At 38.7% G+C, this 20,769-nt stretch overlaps 1 protein-coding gene across 1 annotated transcript; it reads right to left on the reverse strand.

Annotated features, from left to right (window-relative positions):
* Positions 1 to 12,879: 12,879 nt before the first annotated feature.
* Positions 12,880 to 18,594, reverse strand: LOC142346293 (uncharacterized). The gene is made up of 4 exons (XM_075398808.1): positions 17,757 to 18,594; positions 16,775 to 17,424; positions 16,317 to 16,405; positions 12,880 to 13,042 (listed from the first exon to the last, which is right to left on the reverse strand). The coding sequence occupies exons 1-4, from the start codon at positions 18,592 to 18,594 to the stop codon at positions 12,880 to 12,882; spliced, it is 1,740 nt and encodes a 579-aa protein (XP_075254923.1).
* Between the last annotated feature and the right edge of the window lie 2,175 nt (positions 18,595 to 20,769).

Consider the following 20,769-nt stretch of genomic DNA (forward strand, 5'->3'; position numbering starts at 1 on the left):
ATATCTCACAACAGAAGTACAATATGGACAATTAACTTTAGCTGAAGTACAACTTCTACATGTATACTTACCTTCATCTAAATTATTTAGTGGTTTTATATAATTACACTTATTACAACATCTAGTTAATACTTCTGAGCTGGGGTTAAAGTTAGGGTTAGGGTTGGGGTTGGGGTTAGGATCTGAGTTAGAGTTATAGTCATAGATAGAACCAGAACCAGAACCAGAACTAGAGCTAGAAATGGGGTTAGAACTAGAGTTAGAATTAGGGTTAGAACTAGAACTAGGGTTAGAATTAGAATTAGAATTAGATTTAGAATTAGAATTAGAACTAGAACTAGAACTAGAACTAGATTCAATTTTTAAAGAACAACCCCATGGAGAAAAATCATTGGCACAAATACCACTTAATATTATGTTACCACACATACATTTATCAGTTTTATCTTTATGAAATGATTCATAATGATATTTTAAAACAGCAATGTTTCCACATTTATAGTTACACTCTAAACATTGTAAAAGCATTTATAATAGGGTAAACTATCAGTGAACGAGCTTTGCTCGTGGTTTACCAAACTGCTCAACGGAGTTGTTTTGAAAATTCGCAGTTAATATTTACCTAATCCTTCACTGGGTAATAATTAGCCATGATTTCAATTAAATCTTTAGTATTATCTTTAGATGCGATACACTCTGTTAAATATTTATTTCCTAGCGTATTGAGTGTATTAGTTGTACATCTCTTATCCAAAATCAATTCAAGGTCTAATTCTTTTTTATCTTTAACAAAATTTATAATCTCTTCTCGAAATTCTTCATTATTTATATATAGTTTGTTTAAAAACCTTCCTCCTTTTCTATTCAAAATTCCCATCTCTTCATTGCCGAAGTCATAGTTACACTGATTTATATATTCCTCTTGTATTGTAACCACTTCAAGGATCAGGGAACCTGCTTCGCAGATTGTATTTCGTGGATCATTATCCAACTCTTCTCCAACTCTTCTCCATTTATAACTACGTATATTTAATATCGATTTAGAGTTTTTGAGATCTTGAGGTAAATCTATATAACTACCAATAGATGCTTTAGTTGGTTCAATAAATAACTGAATTCTTCTTATTCCAAGAAACTCAAAATCATAACCATAACCTTCATATATTTGCTTTTCGAAATCTAGCCACCGATTGAGGTCACCATGTTCATATATTGCATTATTATTAATATAATCAGTATTGAAAAATATTTTAGTAGTTTTAACTTCTTCTTTGGTTCTCTTCTTATAATCACATTCAGCCGTGATCTTATATTTAAAAATCTTAACTTTACGAAACTGGTAACAGTTTTTAATTTCTTCCAAAGAGTAATTAGTTGCTTCATCTATATCTTCAATGTAATTCCCACCTTTATCAGTAATATAAAAATCTCTCATATTCTGACTTGAGTTTATATCGAAGTCTTCTGTGTTTTCTAGATACATGCGTTTGTGACTATATGAATGAGTAGTTAGAGCTACTTTACTTCTAAATTCTTCATGACATTCTTTACATTCATACTTAATTCTGGTGTAGATATCCTCTTCAGTTTTAGTTTTAGGTTTGGTGGCTGGTTTAGTTTTAATAATATAATCATCTTCATCTAAATTATACACCCTCTCCGAGATTTCATATTCTTCAGACTCAAACATTTTCTTCAATAGTTCCTTATGTTTGAGATTGTATGATTGATGCCTGTATAAAGCCTTCTTTGATTCAAAGGATAGATTACAGACATCACAGAAGTTTATGACACCAGTATTAGTTGATTGAGACATGATGTATTTTTTTAGGGAAATAATCAAAAAATATTATTTCGAAGAATGAAAATGAAATGCAAAAAATGTATAAATAAACCTTGGAAAGAATGTTGTATTAATTGTAAGGAATTAGAATATTCTTGTTATGTATGTAAAAATATGGTTAAGGTTAAAGATTATATAGAACATTTGGGATATCAATTTTCTGATCCTGATCAATATCTAACGTGTAGTATGTGTAATGTTTATAAACATATATCATTATATAGATTTAGAAATAGGAAATGTAGACTATGTATTTATCTTCATAGATATAGATATGGTCACACTGGAAATCAATTCAGAGAGCATTGTTTATAAGTATAATATTCGAGAAGACATAGAAAAACACTAATCACTGTGTTTCCACCGATCTCAGTGTTTTTGACTGTATACCCATCACCGTGTGTCCCATATACAGTCTCACAGCAGGGATTATCCTTTTTAAGAACTGTGAATTTGGTTTTTTTTATCTCACTTAGTTTCATAGTAATTCATTAGAGTCGGGGGATGTTCACTGGAGTCAGTGAGGAAGGAACCCCAAACCTTCCGTTTGCTAAAGCAACTTAACTAGACTCGATAATTTAACCGCTACGCTAAGTGAGACAGAAAGTTTTAGTTTTAAATTGATTAAATATTGATTAGGGGTTATATGAAAATTTTTATTATTTTAATATTTCTTTCAATATTTGTTCAAGTTTTTTCGCAAGTTGGTTTTACGTGCTTTTTACACGGTCTCATCTGCGAAGCAGTTTCACTGATTAGTTTTATACTAGTATCTGGGGACGTCCACCGGAGTCGGTGGGGATAGAACCCAAACTATCGGTGAAACCGCTTCGCGGATCCGTCTGATAACAGTTAATTACCAGCTTAACTCTGTACTAGTGGTTTGCACTAAGTGAGACAAGAAATGATAGATTTAAAATATAAAAGGAGTGAATATAGAGCTAATATATAGTAGTGAATAAAACAAGGGATTCAACAAACAGTAAAATTTGGCTCGATTCGACATGCGCGATTAGCGTTAGGAAAATGGGACAAATTTTACTGGTGGTTGAATCCCTTGTTTTATCCACTACTATTGGTACAAAAGGCTAAAGACAATGACGGAACGGAGAAAAAAAATTATCTTTGAAATTTGTGGTACGTTTATGGAAAATTGAAGTTATCCATCACCTGCTGTTTAATATCAATAGATAACTGAAATTTGATGTTATCCATCACCTGCTCTTTAACATCAATGGATATTATTGCGAAAAACGAATAAATTTAGAATAAAAATAACAATATTCTAAATGAGGTAAAGTAATTAGGATCCTCTTCAATAACTGAGTAGAAAAAAGTGGCTCAGAATTGTGCAACTTACAAGATGATCCAACCAACCTTGTTCCCTTGTTTGATAAAGTTATTGTCAGAAAAAGATTTCGAAAATTTTTGATAATTTATTGAAATCACCAATCAGATTTCTATCAAACAGCAAACATCTGTCAAGCGTACAAAAAAATGTATACGCAACCGCAGATGCATTTGGAGAACTAAAACTTTAAAAGTTTGATTCCCACCCTTAATTAACTACTCCTTTTCGTCTTTGAATGAACAGCTGAGTTTCTCCCTCAGTATGCGACTCATGAAAACAATGAAGATTTGATTTTGCTTACTTAATCTATTAAAACTTGTGAAGCTTTAGATCAACATCACCATAATGCACAGGAAAAAATGAAGCAAAAAGCCACTAATTTTATTTTTTTTTGCTTATACTACATTTGGATCTTTTATTTTCAATTATACTTGAAGGCATTCAATTGAAGTTTAATTTTGATAATTTTAAGTATCAGCTAAAGTAAATAAAAGCAGCGAACCATATGAAAAATTTCACTTGTATAATTCTTACATTACAGCTACAATGAGATGATAAATCGGAAAAATTTCTATACAATCAGAGACTGGCAATTGAAAAACAGCCGTTTTATACAGAAGACAACTACACGTGTTTTGGTTTGAAGGTGGCAATCTTAGAATTGATGTGATAAAAGCAATCTATCAAAGTATTCTATGAAGCGAGTCTACATCAAAATTTGACAATTTATTAGGAATCTGCAAATTTTTCATCTTGCATGGAGTTTCGAAATAATTTTATAATTATATCAAATCCAAATTCATTGTTTAAGCGCATTCTTATTGTTCCTACCTATCTGTGCAATTAGAGGATAGGAGCCAACATGAAACAACCTAAAAAGATTACCAGAAGTTTGTTACAGGTTTCGGAATGAAAAGCTAGTAATTTTTTTCAGAAACGAAATCTCATCAAGATTTCGATAACTCACTCAAACGTCTGGCTGATAGCAAACTACATTATTACTAGAACTTTCTCAAGAATATAACGAACTGGGTCGCCTTTCAAAACTACAACAAAAAGAGCGCTGTTGATCGTCTCTAAGAATTCTCTCGCTCTATGTCGCGCAAAAATTGGAAAAGTTGATTGGTAATTTTTCAAAACTCCTTGACATCATCACACACAAAAAAACATAATTACAGAAAACCTTCATTATTAGGCAAAAAAGTATTCAATTTGAGGCAATCAAATCAAACAGAAAAAATTTTAAAATAATATAATGTCACAACTAAGTCATATGTTAACATATGACTTAGTTGTGACATTATATTATTTTAAAATTTTTTTAACATAATTATGTTAGCGAAAGTTTTGTTGTTAATTTTAACATAATTATGTTATACGCTAGCGAAAGTTTTGTTGTTTTTCAAAAACTAGCAGTAAACTGCTGAGCAAAAATTTAAGAAGCAAAAAGCCATAGCGGCCGTGATACGCTGTAGACCTCAACAAGAGAAAAATGTCTCGAGCCTGAAACAGTTGTCAATGATTGTAAATGGCAGATTGCAATAAAAAACTGAAGTTTTTTTATTGTGCAGCTTGTTGTTATCGTTGTTGTCAGGAAATTTAATAAATTACAAATGAAATTAATGAGAACCAAATTTCAACTCCTACACAGTTCCATTTTTGTTTTCTTTTTTGCTCAAAATTGTTAAAATCATAGTGTTGTTGTCAACCAGGTCCTCCAAATATGTGAATGTTTTTTGTGCAATTTTAGTGTCGCTCAAAAGAGTGGTTCGTGTTGATTTTTCGGGTAGGAACAAAAAAACTGCTCGAACCTCGAACCTAGCACGATGATAAAAGTTTCAGTGAGTGTTTTTCTGTTTTTTTTCTTTCCAGTTTAATAGAGTAGGCTCGCAGAAATCCAAAAATGCTATAAATGGTATCGTCCAGCTGCAACTTAGTAGCCCAAAGTTTTGGAAGTTTTGCAACAAGTCATCAATGCACTGTTGAGGTTGGGACTCCTCGCTTCAAATGGCCGCTTCGCTGTCAAAACTCCATATCAGCTGCTCCAATAAATCTCAGATTGAAGATAGGCAACTGATTTTTCTGAATTGCTAGTGATTCACACTATGTGAAACAAGCTCTCACAGATTCCTGACCAGTTTCACACAAAGAAGCCATTGAGATTCTCAATTATGCAAAGATTAGACGAAGATTTATTTTGACTGCATATCAAGTATCTAAATTCCGCAGGGAAAACCATTACCCAGCCTGAACATGCGTCGAAAACTAAATTCTTCTCAATTATCTGCTTTTCGCTACTTAAATACCTGCTTTTCAGTCTAGACCTGCTCATCTGAGATATTATACCTTAATTACCTCAATGCATCAGGCTATAGTAATGACCATCGATTCTGTAGTATACTAGCGGGGTGCTCTTATTCTACCGCCGAAACCAAATGTCAGAGTTTGAATGGTAAAAAACAAACCACGCTGTCGGAAATTATCCCTCATTGCATGGTCAGTACAATTTTCGTTGTACAAACGTTTTTTGCTTTCTGTTTCGAAATGGTTTCAAACTTTTGTTTAGAGACCATTTTATCGATTCTTTTCATAACATCCTAGAACAGTCTATTTGTTTCTTCTGCCCTATTATTCGAGAAAGTTAACACTGTTGAATGGCTTTAAGTTAGATTTTTTTCTCATTATAAGCAAAGTTTTTCTCACGTTCCGTCTCTAGGAATCAGTTTCTTGATTGCTAGCAGTTTTTCTTGTCAAACTTCTAAAAAGTTTCATAGACAACAACATTGTCTGGAAAGCTTTGAAAATTGTTGACTTTCGTGAGTGTTTTTATTTGTGTTTTGATTTTAAATTCAAATTCAAGTAAAATTATCCAACCACTCAGACATTCATTTCAGCACAGCGTGAATAGTGATCGCAATGTGCCGATTTGTCCCAGGTTTATCATTTCCCTATATTGATGGCACACATAAAGTATCTTTTTAAAAGCCAAAAAAGGAGGCCCCAAGGAGGTTGTGGAAAATAATTTTGATAATTGGAAATGGTTAGTATTCTTTCATGACCTTGTCATTGATATAAATTTCTTAGCAAGTCTAAGCAACATAACAATTTTGGCGCTCATTTTTTGTGGCCACACCACTGGATCTTATTCAGTGATTTTTCGAATTTGTAAGGCAGCCACGAACTCAAGTCTCACTGCCAGTCCCAGATTCTGCGTGACTTTGTTAAAGAGAGAGAGAGAGAGAGAGAGAGAGAGAGAGAGAGAGAGAGAGAGAGAGAGAGAGAGAGAGAGAGAGAGAGAGAGAGAGACAGATAGATAGATAGATAGAAGTTATATACATACATATATATATATATATATATATATATATATATATATATATATATATATATAATTTTGTATATATATATATATATATATATATAAATATATATCCTCAGAAAAGAAATTTTTGCTGTTGTTTGCTACTTCTTTAATTTGTATTTTTTTTGAAATTGTACAGAATCTCCTATTTTGCTGTAATTGGTTTATTAGCTAATGAAGAATTTGTCGCAGTTATTGTTATAAGGTTATGAATTTTGATTAGGCTGCCTATAACGGGGAAACGATAGCGCCCAGATCTCACAATTCGAAAGGATTTTAGTTTGGTGTTTCGTCTTCTTCTTAACAACAATAGATTTCCCGTACTATGCTTTTGGCTGTTCAAAAGTGTCGATGGTAAAACACTTAAAATAAGTAACTCTAATAGCTAATTACAATAACTCAATAGGCATCAGGAACATGCACTATGACAATCAAAATAACTACTACTATAACCAATTCTAACACAAGCAACAACAAGCTTGAAAAAATAATTAACTAAGTTGTTTCTCGATTCAACTCTACTATAATACCGATTGCCGCTTATACTCAAACGCAATCAAGCTGCTGGAATTATCCCTCAGCTAATAACAGACTGATGAACCACAGTCTAACAACAACAATAGGTCCGAGCTCCTCGCTCAATCAGGCAAACTCTGCCAAATAACTATAACTAATCCGAGCCACTTGCTCAATCAAATAACGCAATTTCCTGAGCCTCTCGCTCACTTGCAACAGCAATCGGTGCTCAATAATGTAACCGAACTGCAAAAACTACTCAGAGCTTCTCGCTCAATCAAATCAGGCTCTAATCAACTTAGCCAAATAACTCTAATTTTATAACAGCGACTATTCCGAGCATCGCGCTCAATCGCTCCGGCAAAGTTAACGCGACGACGCTCAATAACGATTCACAGAGCCTCTTGCTCAATAATACCGGCAAACTATGCCAAACAATCGAATATTAACTCGTTCACGTTTTTCAACTTCTGCGCTGCGCTTATAGTGTAAGCCGCTTATATACTGAGCCGAGCAAACAGTTTGTTTACTCAAACCAAACAACCGTCATTATTGCACAAGGTTTTCAGCCTTCTATACTGCTATTGGCTGCTTCGTTAAAAGTCCGTAATACTAATGCCGTAATATGGTGACGTGTTAAATACTAACACATACTTATTAAATGTCAGTCAAGATGGCCGCCAAAATTACGTATATGTGAATTCCTGATTTTTCTGTCCTTACATGCAATTTGTTTACATAGGGGGTTCCTAAGGTACCGTCCCCGGGTCCGCTTACCCGCTGCAGGCTAACGGCTTGGTTGCGTCGTGCGTCCGTGATAAGCGAAATAATTCAAAATGGCCTACAAATCGGTTGACGCTTAGTTCTCGGCTATCCTACGTTTCCGGGTCTTTTGTTTAAATAAGGTGGTTTGAGGGGTACGGTTTGCATTCGTCCTAATCAGGCATGGGCTCAGGGCCTTATTGCAACCGCTAATAGGTGGCGTTCATGAAACTCAAAAATTAGCGATTTCGGATTTTTCATCTAAAAATATCACTTTTCCCCCTATAAGTGTTAATGGCTACCCGCCTAGTAAAGCTGTCACTAAAAATTCTTGTACACAAAGAGCTTAGAGGTCCTCTAGGGTGTTGGTGATCCCGGTTGGGTTCGGCAATATCGAGTTCGCAAAATCGGGGGAGGGGTGGACAAATTTTCAGTCCCAACTTGTAAAAATTTTCAGATTTGACCAAAATCGGGTATTTTATAAAACTCTAATTTCTTTCACTTATAATGCATGGCAGTGACTACTAACGTTTTTTTCGTTGCAGCAAGCAACTCGCAGATTACAGCAACCTAGTATTCAGTATAGAACCCAATTTCATATAAATCCCTTTAAAATGCATTGAGGTCAGGAATACGTTATCCTCGGTTTATGAACTTCAGCTGCGTAGCAACGGCCTTTCATTTGCACTTATCAGGCATCATGAGAGCTAGGATATCCATAAATAATTCTCGCAGGAAATAGAAAGAGATGGCTTAGCCCTTTTATATCGACTTTCATGATATAATCTTTTTTTGATGATAACAGTATAATGATGACATTTGTTATGACTCCAGTCTTTATGACAACAGCATGCGCCGGGGTTCCGCCAACTCTCAATCAGTGCATCACAAATCCCCAATCTTTAATAGAATACCTGCGACTTTTAAGAGTTCAAGGTAAACCATTTTAACAAAATTAATCCGCTCTCAGTCTCTCATTACAGCCGTCACTGACCCTAATCTGCTTGTTAGCTTGTTCCCTGTCCACATTTTATTTTCACTTAAAGGTATTCAAAAATTGTCCAGTGTTCATAGCCATTTTTTTGTCACTAGTTGCATTACTTAATTGTCCGTTTAACTAAAAAAAATGTTTCACGACTAAAATTCTAATAGTTGTGGTCTCAGCCTATTGGTTACAATTCTACATACCTCCCCTCAATACTTTTTTATCCTCCTGGATAAATTTAACATCAGATCAAAGTTCTTTATCAGTAAAATTGTAACTTTTAACCCAAGACTTTTCGAACACACAAAAAGTTTTCGATTAGGCCAATGTTCTTCATCTTATTTAAATGCCCATTTTAAGCTTCCGCCTCTTTATCGGCTCGCTCTATCACTTGCCTCAGAATCAAGCTCCTGAGCGTATCGTCTGCCAAATTAGCCCCACAAACATTTCCATCCCTAAGAGTGTCGTACATACTCCGAAAAAGCTCTCCCTCGGTTGGGCAACACCACACCTTTGATATTTCTCTATATTTCTTCAACTTTGCACCCTTCTCAAAAAATAGCAGTATTTTTAGTGTTTCTTCAGAGACTCCTCCAATATTCCCATCTTTAGTTGGATTACCCCCATTCCTTTGGAAAACATTGAGCCCGTGTATCTCGTTGGCCATCAATGTTGGTTGTCCAATGTACGATTGATCCATATAGAGGAGCACTTGGTGGATAGAATAAACCCAATGGGCAAAGAAGCACGTGTTGAGATGCCGTACTTTCAGTTCGAGCATCGCCGGGTCAACATCAGTATTAAGGTCCCTTCCCAGGCTTCGCGCTACGTTCCTGGCAGCGGCTTCGACTTCTTCTTATGAGAAGATTCCATAGTCCTGCAGTGCTTGCCTCACGCTAAACTGCGGATCCATTTATAGTTTTTGTTGTCTCCGTATTTTCTCTAAGTAGCCTAATTAAGCGGTTTCGCGTTGTCAACTGAGTGATAACCGGCTTCAGACTGTTGATTCTTAACAATGATCCCCGGGGTGTTTACGCTTAACTAGCGAGTGCATAATATGCTAATTGACATTTGTCAAACCAATACACGTTTCTATATCACCTTACCTATTTGTTTGCCTAGTCATATTTGAGTTCTAGCTTGTGAATGCTTACTGTCAATTGACCCTGAAGGCAACAATTTACAGCTTTTGTGATAATTACAGCGCAAATAGAGGTTCTTTAGCACCATGAATGAATAGAGCAAAAATTAATGAGCAAGAAGCTTGAAAACTCTTACGGACTTCGTGAAGGACCTGGATCAAACGGGATTTCACAAGCCACACCAAGGATCGAAGTTTCCATTGAACTAACGCACATGATTCCTCTTTCTTGTTCCTGCTTCTCCTCCCTTCTACACTCTGACTGGGTTCCCTTCATTATTGCCCATCGGCTGAGAGACATGTTTCTCCCGTCCGGAAGTTGACCAGAATTTGACTGGCCTGCATGAAGGGGTTGACTCCATCTGTGGTTTTGTTCCCACCCGCCCGCTGGAAGAAAGTTTTGATTGTCCGTCGCTCCTGCTTCTTGCGCAGCCAGGCTCGCTCGTCTGCTTTGATGAGGTCCTGTGGGGTTCTGTTCTGTCGTCAACTCCTCCTGGCAAGGGGTTTCCTTTTGGCAGCCGCTTCTCTCGCTACTTGCCGGATCAAGTTCCGTGGTGCTACTGAATAACAATTCCTGACCGTTAGCTACCACTGGTGCCTCCAGACCAATCGCTTCCCGCCAATGGTCAGCCGCATGCAACTGAGATTTGAACTCAATTTTTATAGTCTGTGCCTGAGCCAAGATGTGCACTCAAATGTTCGACGGTTAGCTGCTCGTTCGCCGTGTTCACATAAATCGTTTCTCTGACCATAAAGTTTGTTCCCTGTGGTTGTGCATCCTCCAGATTATCACTGCCTTGCCTCTCATCTATCAAAACGCGGAAGAGGGTGGATGCTCCCCATCTGTTGAGTAGCTCTCCTCGCAATCCGGGGTCGGAGGGCCGAGGTCAGCGTGTTCTTGGCTGTGTTGCGGCCCTTCATCAGGCCCTTCGTTCGTCTGGGGTCTTGGGGATAGCTGCTTTGGACCAGCTGAGTTGTCTTTCCTTCATCTAATTCTCCTTCTGCTGAAGCGGTGTTGTCGCTCAAGTCAGAGTGCAAGGCATCCTCAGATAAGCTTTCTTTGTTGTCTGCGTTCAGTTCGTCTGAAACCTCGCGGGCCTTGTCCTGTTCAGCGTCTGAAATAACATTCGCAGAGCTTTGCCGTTCCTCATTCCATGCAGCCGTAGGAAATACAATGTCAATCAGTTTTGTCAAAATGAGCAAGGTCTTTTGTAGACTTGCAGAAACTGAACACCTCAGCAATTGGCAGTTCCCTATTGTGGAATCAGAGATTCACTTTCTGTTCTGCGGTAGGCTCCGGTAGCGTTGCCTTGCGCGCCACCTTGTTTTCTTTTGGCGACAAACTCTAAACCGTTTTCTGCATCCTCTACTTGCTTATCTTTCTTTCACATTTGTTCCCTTCTCCTTTGACGGACCAGCTGTCTTGTGATTGTCTGGGTTGTCTTCTTGCGTGCTAATTTGGGAGGCAAGACTTTCGCAATTCAGTTCGTCTCCGTCTGTTACTGCCACTAGTTTCAGTAATGGACATTTTTGAGTGCACAACGAGATTACTTCGTCCACTCGCTCATCCCTGTGAGGAAATGGGTAGGTTTTTATTGTCCTCTCACTGGTGGGTAGAGCTAAAAAATTCATTTCTGATTGTTTACTGTCACCCAGAATGTTTTCAGTAGACCCTCGTTGATTTCGTTCGTCCCACTGATCAGTGTTTTTGGGCTCCTCGGTCTCCAGGACTGCACTAGCTGCTGCTGATTTAGTTCCCACTAATTCGTTGCACTCAACCGACTCTTGCAGTCTCTCATTGATCTGCCGCTCCACCACCTGCATGTCTTCCACTAGACCTGGCATGTGGCTCCAGTTTCTGTCTCTAGACAATTGAAGGTAGATCTGATCTGTCGTTCTGAAACAAAGTGCTTGAATCTTGGCGTACTCTATGTCCGCCTCGTTGAGATCAAGATTGGTGCTCCAAGCAATTACCCGCTCCGCAGAATTGGCTACCAGCTCCTCTTGTGTTTGAAAAGTTAAGTTTTCTAACTCGTCGTCTATCAACGAACCCAACTCATGCTCGCTTCCTTCTAGCTCCATACTCTTGGACCAGTGGATGTCTAGTACTCCAGGTTCGGCACTTGCCTCTACTGTGTCCTCCAATTCGAGATTGTTGAGAGTCACATCAGTCTCCTTTTCCACTCAGTGCTCGGAATTGATTGTGCTGTAGAATTGCCACTGTCTTTAGAGGAGACGGCTTCCTCTACAAGTTTTTCAGTTTCAAGTATTCTCCCTTGCTGGGTCTCATTTTCTTTGCTACGGGTTAACCACTCGTTCGATGTTTGGTAGAGCGCCACCTCGCTGCCATCACTTAGGGTCTTTGATTCTGGGACAAGGATTCCAGTTTCTATTTCTAATCTCTGTAGCTCCCGGACAACTTCTTCGAAGTAGCTATAGTAGTGGTTTGATTCGAGCCCCTCCTTCAGTTCCTCGCGAGCTTTTGTGCACATCACGTCGATGGCTATGTCATCTCGTGCCCCTGCATCCAAGCAACTCAATTCTAAACTCCACAGATGAACACGTTGTGAGAAGTCTTCTACCATCTCATAGGGTCCCTGTCTTTCAAATGCGTGGATGCCTTGTTGAATTGCTTGCAGTCTGGGACTTATCTCGTCCAGGTTAATCTTCGTCTCAACATCCTGTTCGGCGAAGCTCACCGTCGGTGCTCTATAGTCTTCACGTCCCTCTATGTCCCACGGCTGCGTGTGGAAACTGGGGGCTGGTTTCGCCTCTTCTTGTTCTCGCATCATTTCTAACACGTTTGTTGAGTTAAGTCCATTATCCGCAATCCAGCGATCTACTTGCTCCAAATCCACAACACGTCCATTAGAACATAATCGAAACATTTTGTAGAGCTGTCTACCCATCTTCAACAGTTTTATCTCTTCATTCCTCTGTGTATTTTGTTCTCTTCGCCGTACTCGCTCGCCAATTGTCCTGGACTTGAGCCAAAGTCACACCGATCGTTGCCAACCCCCTCGCATCTATCGTTGTTCCGATACATTATCACCACTCGTAGATTTCCGCTCTGTTGTGTAACGCTGAAGAAGAAGCCCATCCAGGAGCGCCACTATAAGATTCTGAATTTTGATTAGGCTGCCCATCACGGGAAAATAATAGCGCCCAGATCTCACAGTTCGAAAGATTTTTAGTTTGGTGGTTCCTCTTCTTCTTAACAACAATTGATTTCCCGTACTATGCTCTTGGCTGTTCAAAAGTGTCGATGGTAAAACACTTAAATTAATTAACTCTAATAGCTAATTACAATAACTCAATAGGCATCAGGTAACATGCACTATGACAATTAAAATAACTACTACTATGACTAATTCTAACACAAGCAACCACAAGCTTGAAACAATAAATAACAAAGTTGTTTCTCGATCCAACTCTTTTATAATACCGCTTGCCGCTTATACTCAAACGCAATCAAACAGCTGGAATTATCCCTCAGCTAATAACAGACTGATGAACCACAGTCTAACAACAACAATAAGTCCGAGCGTCTCGCTCAATCAGGCAAACTCTGCCAAATAACTATAACCAATCCGAGCCGCTTGCTCAATCAAATAACCCAAGTTCCTGAGCCTCTCGCTCACTTGCAACAGCAATCGGTGCTCAATAATGTAACCGAACTGCAAAGACTACTCAGAGCTTCTCGCTCAATCAAATCAGGCAAACTTAGCCAAATAAATCTAATTCTATAACAGCTCAATCGCTCCGGCAAAGTTAACGCCACGACCATCAATAACGATTCACAGAGCCTCTCGCTCAATAATAACGGCAAATATGCCAAACAATCGAATATTAACTCGTTCTTGGTTTTCAAGTTCTGCGCTGCGCTTATATTGCAAGCCGCTTACATACTGAGCCGAGCAAACAGTTTATTTACTCAAACCAAACAACCGTCATTATTGCGCAAGGTTTTCAGCCTTCTATGCTGCTATTGGCTTTTTCGTTGAAAGTCCGTAATACCAATGCCGTAATATGGTGACGTGCTAAATACCAACACATACTTATTATATGTCAGTCAAGATGGCCGCCAAATTTACGTAAATGTGATTTCCGGATTTTTCTGTCCTTACATGCAATTTGTTTACATAGGGGGTTTCCTAAGGTACCGTCCGCGCGTCCGCTTACCCGCTGCAGGCTTACGGCCTGGTTGCGTCGTACGTCCGTGATAAGCGAAATAATTCAAAATGGCCGACAAATCGGTTCACGCTTAGTTCTCGGCCAATCCTACGTTTCTTGGTCTTTTGTTTACATAAGGCGGTTTGGGGGATACGGTTCGCATTCGGCCTAATCAGGCATGGGCTCAAGGCCTTTTTGCAACCGGTAATAGGTGGCGTGCATGAAACTCAAAAATTAGCGATTTCGGATTTTCCCCTAAAATTATCACTTTTCCCCCTATAAGTGTTAATGGCTACCCGCCTAGTAAAGCTGTCACTAAAAATTCTTGTACTCAAAGAGCTTAGAGGTCCTCTAGGGTGTTGGTGATCCCAGTTGGGTTCGGCAATATCGGGTTCGCAAAATCGGGTTGGGGGATGGACAAATTTTTAGTCCCAACTTGTAAAAATTTTCAGATTTGACCAAAATGGGGTATTTTGTTAAACTCTAATTTCTTTCACTTATAATGCATGGCAGTGACTACTAACCGTTCTTTTCGTTGCAACAAGCTACTCGCGGCTTACAGCAACCTAGTATTCAGTATAGAACGCAATTTCATATAAATCCCTTTAAAATGCATTGAGGTCAGTAATACGCTATCCTCGGTTTATGAACTTCAGCTGCGTAGCAACGGCCTTTCATTTGCACTTGTCATGCATCATGAGAGCTAGGACATCCATAAATAATTCTCGCAGGAAACAGAAAGAGATGGCTTAACCCTTTCATAGCGACTCACTTGATATAATCATTTTCGTGATAACAGTATAATGATGACATTTGTTATGACTCCAGTCTTTATGACAACAGCATGGGCCGGGGTTCCGCCGACTCTCAATCAGTGCACCACAAATCCCCAATCTTTAATAGAATACCTGCGACTTCTAAGAGTTCAAGGTAAACCGTTTTAACAAAATTAATCCGCTCTCAATCTCTCATTACAGCCGTCACTGATCCTAATCTGCTTGTTAGCTTGTTCCCTGTCAAGATTTCATTTTCACTTAAAGGTATTCAAAAGTTGTCCGGTGTTCATAGCTATTCTTTTGTCACTAGTTGCATTCTTTAATTGTCCGTTTAACTAAAAAAATGTTTCATGACTAAAATTCTAATAGTTGTGGTCTCAGCCTATTGGTTACGATTTTACATTTGTTTGAAATCTATCTGTATTTTTTTTTCAAAATGATCATTAAAACTCTGTTAAAGTACAGATCCCAACGAATATGGGATACTTCAATTGATTGATTCCTCGAATATGACTACTTCAATTGATTGATCTGTTTCGAAGTTGTTACACTGTTGTGTTTTTCTCTGGTGTCTGCAAGGCTTGTTCCGCCGCAGTTTCAATTACGGACAAAACTGTAGCCTTTTCTGCCGTTTTTAATATCTTTCTTAAGGCGAAATGACGATATGAACTGACTCCCTGATCTTTTTAAATGGGGGGAATGTCTAAGACCTTTGTAGAACTAATAAAGCGATCTCATTTCAGACGTAAGTCTTAACTCCACATAATGAAAAAATGGTAATTACTGTGAGATCCACAAAAAATTGATATGAATTTTCTCTCTTTCTTCTCTGAGCAACATTTTGCTATCAGAAGATATAATCAACGCACTTTATCTCTCCGCATTCTGCAGTTGCTGAAATGTTTGTCCGGATGGTGGCTCATAAAATTTGGCGGTGGTCTTCAGAGCTGTTCAGAGCAATTCCTTAAATTAAACTAGGAATCGAAAATATTGAAGCTGGGCATGCAAAAAATTAAAAAGAAAAATCCAATTAGCGAAATGATAGGGTTCAAAAAATTAGGGTGAAATAAAAAGGTACTGCATATATTCGGCGTTTTGTCTTGTTAGACCTATTCCTTTTTAGATCTTTTCCTCAAAGAGTCACTCGTTCTTCACTTTTTCATGAGATGAAAGGAAAAATGAACGATTAACGTCAGGGGGAAAAATCGATGGAATCGATTATTGATAAATAAGTTTATAGTAGCAACCGATCAATTTTCCATCAAAATCGGAAGTTCGAATTTATTGCCTTGTTTATATTATTCAGCATCAGAGATTGTTTTCTCAGTCAGCTGTGATTTTTTCATGACGATTCAATACTTTAAACAGTGATAAGAAATTTTTTGTTGAGAAGTAATAGAAAAGTTACAGTTTGGTGGTCGACTTATCCGCTGAACTTGATGACTGTTCGTATGAAATCGTGTGAACAGTGTGCTTTACGTCTTCTTGACCTCTCACCTAAGAAGTTAACCTTCTGTCATCAACTACATCTATAACTCTGATTAAAGTTGTTAATAATCAATTCATATTGTCTTGGTGTGTTATCTTGGTGTTACTCATTTTGCACGTTCTATATTCAAATTATGGTTCTGACTGTTCAAAAGTCAAGTTCTTTATGAGTTCATTACAGTCCCCCTCGTTTTGGCGGTGTAGTCAAAACCTAAAGGGTTAATGATTTGATAAAAGTTGTGAATGTGGTTGCTGTTCATTAAATTTGTGTCCTGTTTCGACGTTGTGATCCGTTTCCTAGTCGTCAATTACTAATGCCAATTTGTTTACTGGTCTTGTTTGTTTCCCGAACCCGGTTCTGATTTCGCATGATCTAACTTTTCCATCATTGCTGTGAGACAATTTTTCCACAATACCGACGGGCCAAATACCTCGTGGAGTCATGTCTTCCAATATCCAAACAAGGCTACCAACTTCGAGAGGCTTCTGATCTTTTATCCATGTGGGTCTCCTAGCCATTGTGGGTATGAACTCGCGCAGGAGTCGTGTCCAAAATTGATGTGAAAGGGTATTACATCTTTTCCAGTCCTTGTTGTAATCTTTAGTGATTGACAGTATTGACGGCAAACGTTTGTGTGGTCGACCGATAAGGAAATGATTAGGCGTGATTGGTTGATAAGACAAACCGTTGTCTGGGACGTAAGTCAAAGGCCTGCTGTTCAGGATTTCTTCGACTTGAGTTAGGAACGAGTGAAATGTTTCTTCCGTCAACATTTGAGAGCCAATCACTGAGTAGAGAATTCGTTTTGAGGACTGCACGAGTCTTTCCCATGCTCCTCCGAAGTGGGATGCGTATGGTGGGATGAACTTCCATTCGATGGTCTCTTTGAGTAATCGGTCACTGATTTCCTGGTGGTCGAATTGGTTTACTTTTGTAATGAGTTCACGAGAAGCGCCAACGAAATTTCTACCATTATCAGAGACAATGAGGTGGGGGTTTCCTCGACGGGCAGTAAACCTCAGTATCGCTTGAATAAAGGAATCAGTGCTTAAATGGTAAGCTGGTTCTAGATGAACGGCTCTTGTGGTAAGGCAAGTGAAGATGCAAGCGTATCGTTTTGGATACAAGTTGTCGCTGGCCTTTATAGCGAAAAGACCAAAGAAATCTACACCCGTATTTTGAAAAATAAAGTTTTCAGTATTTGGATTCTAAAGTCTGGCAGGGGTGCCATTTGAGGTTGCAGTGCTACTGCTTTTTGTCGACGGCAATCAAAACAACGGTTGATTATTGTTCGTAAGGTGGAGCGAAGGCTGATCACAATAAAGGACTGTTGAACAATGAAACGGCAATGGTCGAGACCTGTATGTCCATTGTGGTTGTGAATATCTCTAAGCATAAGAAAAGTTATATGTTCTTTGCCACTTAGGATTAATGGGGTTTGTAAAATTTCTTCCAGTTGATTTGCATTGGCAAGACGTCCATTAGCTCTTATAACTCCGTCGTCGGAATTGAAGGGCAAGGAATTTTTTATTTTTGAGTGTGCTGGAACGTTTTGGTCTTTGCGAAGACAATCTAGCTCTTCCTCAAATGAGAGTTCTTGAGATTGCCTAAGTAGATAAATTTTGCTCATATTGACTGTCTTTATGGTCAAGTGGAAACTCTTCGTTGTAGTTTTGAGGTTGCTGATAAACAAAATTACAAATGCGAGAACGCGTTTAAGTTTTTCAAAGCTTGAGAACCGTTTTGGGTCAATGAGTGGCTGGTTTGCCCTTGAGAGAGCCATTGAAGCTTCTAAAGGGTAATTTGGCACTTTTGTCGGAGGCCAATTTGTTGGGTCATGTTTGAAGAAAAGTGGCCCGTTAAACCAACGACAATCCGGTTTGAACTCGGTTAATTTCAACCCTCTTGTTCCGTCGTCAGCTGGATTCAAGACACCTGGAACATGACGCCAGTCTGATGGTGAAGTTGTTTCAAGAATTTCTGCAACTCTGTTTGCTACATTCATATTGTGTTTTTCTTTGGAGTTGTAAATCCATTGTAGGGTCGTTGCGCTATCCGACCAAAATGTCGTTTTGCTAATTGTTACATCGAGCTGTTGCTTTATGAAGAAGGCTACACGAACTCCGATAACAGCTGCTGCCAGTTCTAGTTTAGGTATGCTTTGCCGTCGAATCGGGGCAACTTTTGCTTTTCCCATTATAAAATTGATTGAACAAGTTGAATCTGTATACTCTGTTTTTAAATATGCTACGGCACACATTGTTTTAGAGAAGCGTCGCAAAAGATATGAAGAGTTGATTCTTTAGGTGTTTTTTTTCTCCTCGAACAGAAATCGTGGTATTTCGATGCTGGAAATGTTTCTGATTTCTGTCATAAGAGACTTCAGGGTTGCATCAAAACTGGTAGGTAAAAGGTTGTCCCATTGTTTTCCTAAACGCCAGACGTCCTGCATGATTGTTCTTAACCGCACTGTGAAGGGCGCAATAAACCCAATTGGGTCATAGATGGATGAAACACTCTTCAAAATCTTTCTCTGGGTGGGGTTCTCTAGATCCACTTTTTTAAATGTTTTGCTGTTTATAACGAAAGAGTCTCTGGACACAGACCACTGTTTTCCTAATACTCTCTCAGTATCAGTTTTTGATGTCTGTTCGTCTGTTTCTCCGAATTTTGGAATAGGCGGTAGAATGGTAGACTCCTTTGTATCTTTAGGATTCTGGTCTTCTTTAGGGATTGACTACATTGTTTCAAGTGAATTGGAGGACCACTTGGTTAAATTGAAACCACCTAGTAAAAGTAAATTTTTCAGATCTTTTGAAATGGAAATTGCTTCTTCGACTGTGTCTGTTGCGCGATACAGGTCATCCATGTAAAAGGAACGTACGACTGCCTTGGCTGCTGAAGGGTACTGCTGACAGTTGTCCTCCGCTGTTCGTATCAAGGCGAAGTTACAACATGTCGGTGAACACCTTGCTCCACAAATGTGCCTTCTAAATTGGAAGCAAATTATCTTTTCGCCTTTCTTCCACAGAAATCTTAAAAACTTTTGGTCCTGTGGTCGAACACCTACTTGCATAAACATGCCTTCAATGTCAGCAGATATCGCAACTTTTTTCTGCCTGAACCTGCAGATAACACCGGTCAAGTTTTGCATCAAGTCAGGCCCTGGCATGAGTTGTTTATTTAATGATACACCATGATATTTTGATGCTGCGTTCAAAACTTTTCTTATTTTTGCTTTGTTAGGGTTTATGACAGGGTGATGCGGAATGTGCCAAATGTTTGGAGTCGTTTTGTCCAAGGGAACCTCTTCAATGTAATTCTTTTTCAGATCTTCGTCGATTGTTTTCGTGTATTTCTATAACAATTCCGGGTCTCTTTCTAGTCGCTTAACTAGGGCGTTGAGTTGTTTGAAGGCTAAAGTGAAGTTATTTGGCAGGTCGGGTTTGTTTTTCCATAAAAGCCCAACATGGTATCGTCCTTCCTTGAACTCTACAGTAGATTCCAAAATGTCTGATGCGCGTTTATCGGTCTCTGATTTTGTGACGTCCTTATTGGACGGCAAGTTTTTAACTTTGTACCAGTTGAGTACTTCGTTATACAGAGTGTCGTCAATTTGGCGGCACTCTGTAGACTCACTTTTGACAATTTGAGACTGGCATGTTACTGCTGAAGGCAGATCAGTTTTCCCTGACGCAGTCCATCCAAGTTCTGATTGAATAGCTCTTGCGGTATTTGGAAGACCATAGTGAATCTCTCTAGGTGCAATGAGATCAAAATTGTCGCATCCAATCAAAATAGAGATTTCATTGATGTCAACGTCGGGGTATGAAATATGTTTCAAGTGATCAAATTCCTGACACACTTTTCGAATCCATTCTAAATTATATTGGGGAAACTCTATGTCGGCCGAAACCTGAACGTCTTCTATATCAAAAGTTTGATTAGAACTCATTCCTTTAATCGAAAGGTTAACGTTGGTGAATGACACACTTTTTGTTCCATGGATTTCTTTGTGCAATTCTGTGTGTTGGGTTTTTTCGTCAAGAACGATTCCAAGTGCGGAAGCAGTTTTCGTTAACATCATTGATACGACGCTTCCATTGTCCAGAAAGGCGTACGTGTTTACTGACCTACCATCCCTTGAGAGTGTTACGGGGAGTATCTGAAGGAGTGAAGGACGTTCTGATGATCCAGCGGTACTGCAATGTGTTGAGTTTGCTGACTGGCTAGACTCGTCGTGTAAGTGTGTATGATGACGTTTGTTACAACTTCTGCAACTCTGCGTAGAAGGGCACTCCTTTGAAGAGTGACCCATTTTTAGGCAATTGAAACAGGCTTTGAGTTGATGGCGTCCCTACGCTGCTTGACG

Source organism: Convolutriloba macropyga, chromosome 9 (assembly GCF_964194025.1).
Source record: "Convolutriloba macropyga chromosome 9, txConMacr16.3, whole genome shotgun sequence".
Taxonomy (NCBI): domain Eukaryota; kingdom Metazoa; phylum Xenacoelomorpha; order Acoela; family Convolutidae; genus Convolutriloba; species Convolutriloba macropyga.

What these genes read in the sequence shown, in the direction of transcription:
- LOC142346293 (XM_075398808.1), bottom strand. Translation starts at nt 18,594, where the DNA reads ATGGGAAAAGCAAAAGTTGCCCCGATTCGACGGCAAAGCATACCTAAA. An exon ending in CAACCACAATGGACATACAG is followed by an intron (nt 17,425 to 17,756) that starts GTCTCGACCATT and finishes CCTTTATTCAAG; the next exon opens with CGATACTGAGGTTTACTGCC. An exon ending in GATAAGTCGACCACCAAACT is followed by an intron (nt 13,043 to 16,316) that starts GTAACTTTTCTA and finishes CTTCTTCTTCAG; the next exon opens with CGTTACACAACAGAGCGGAA.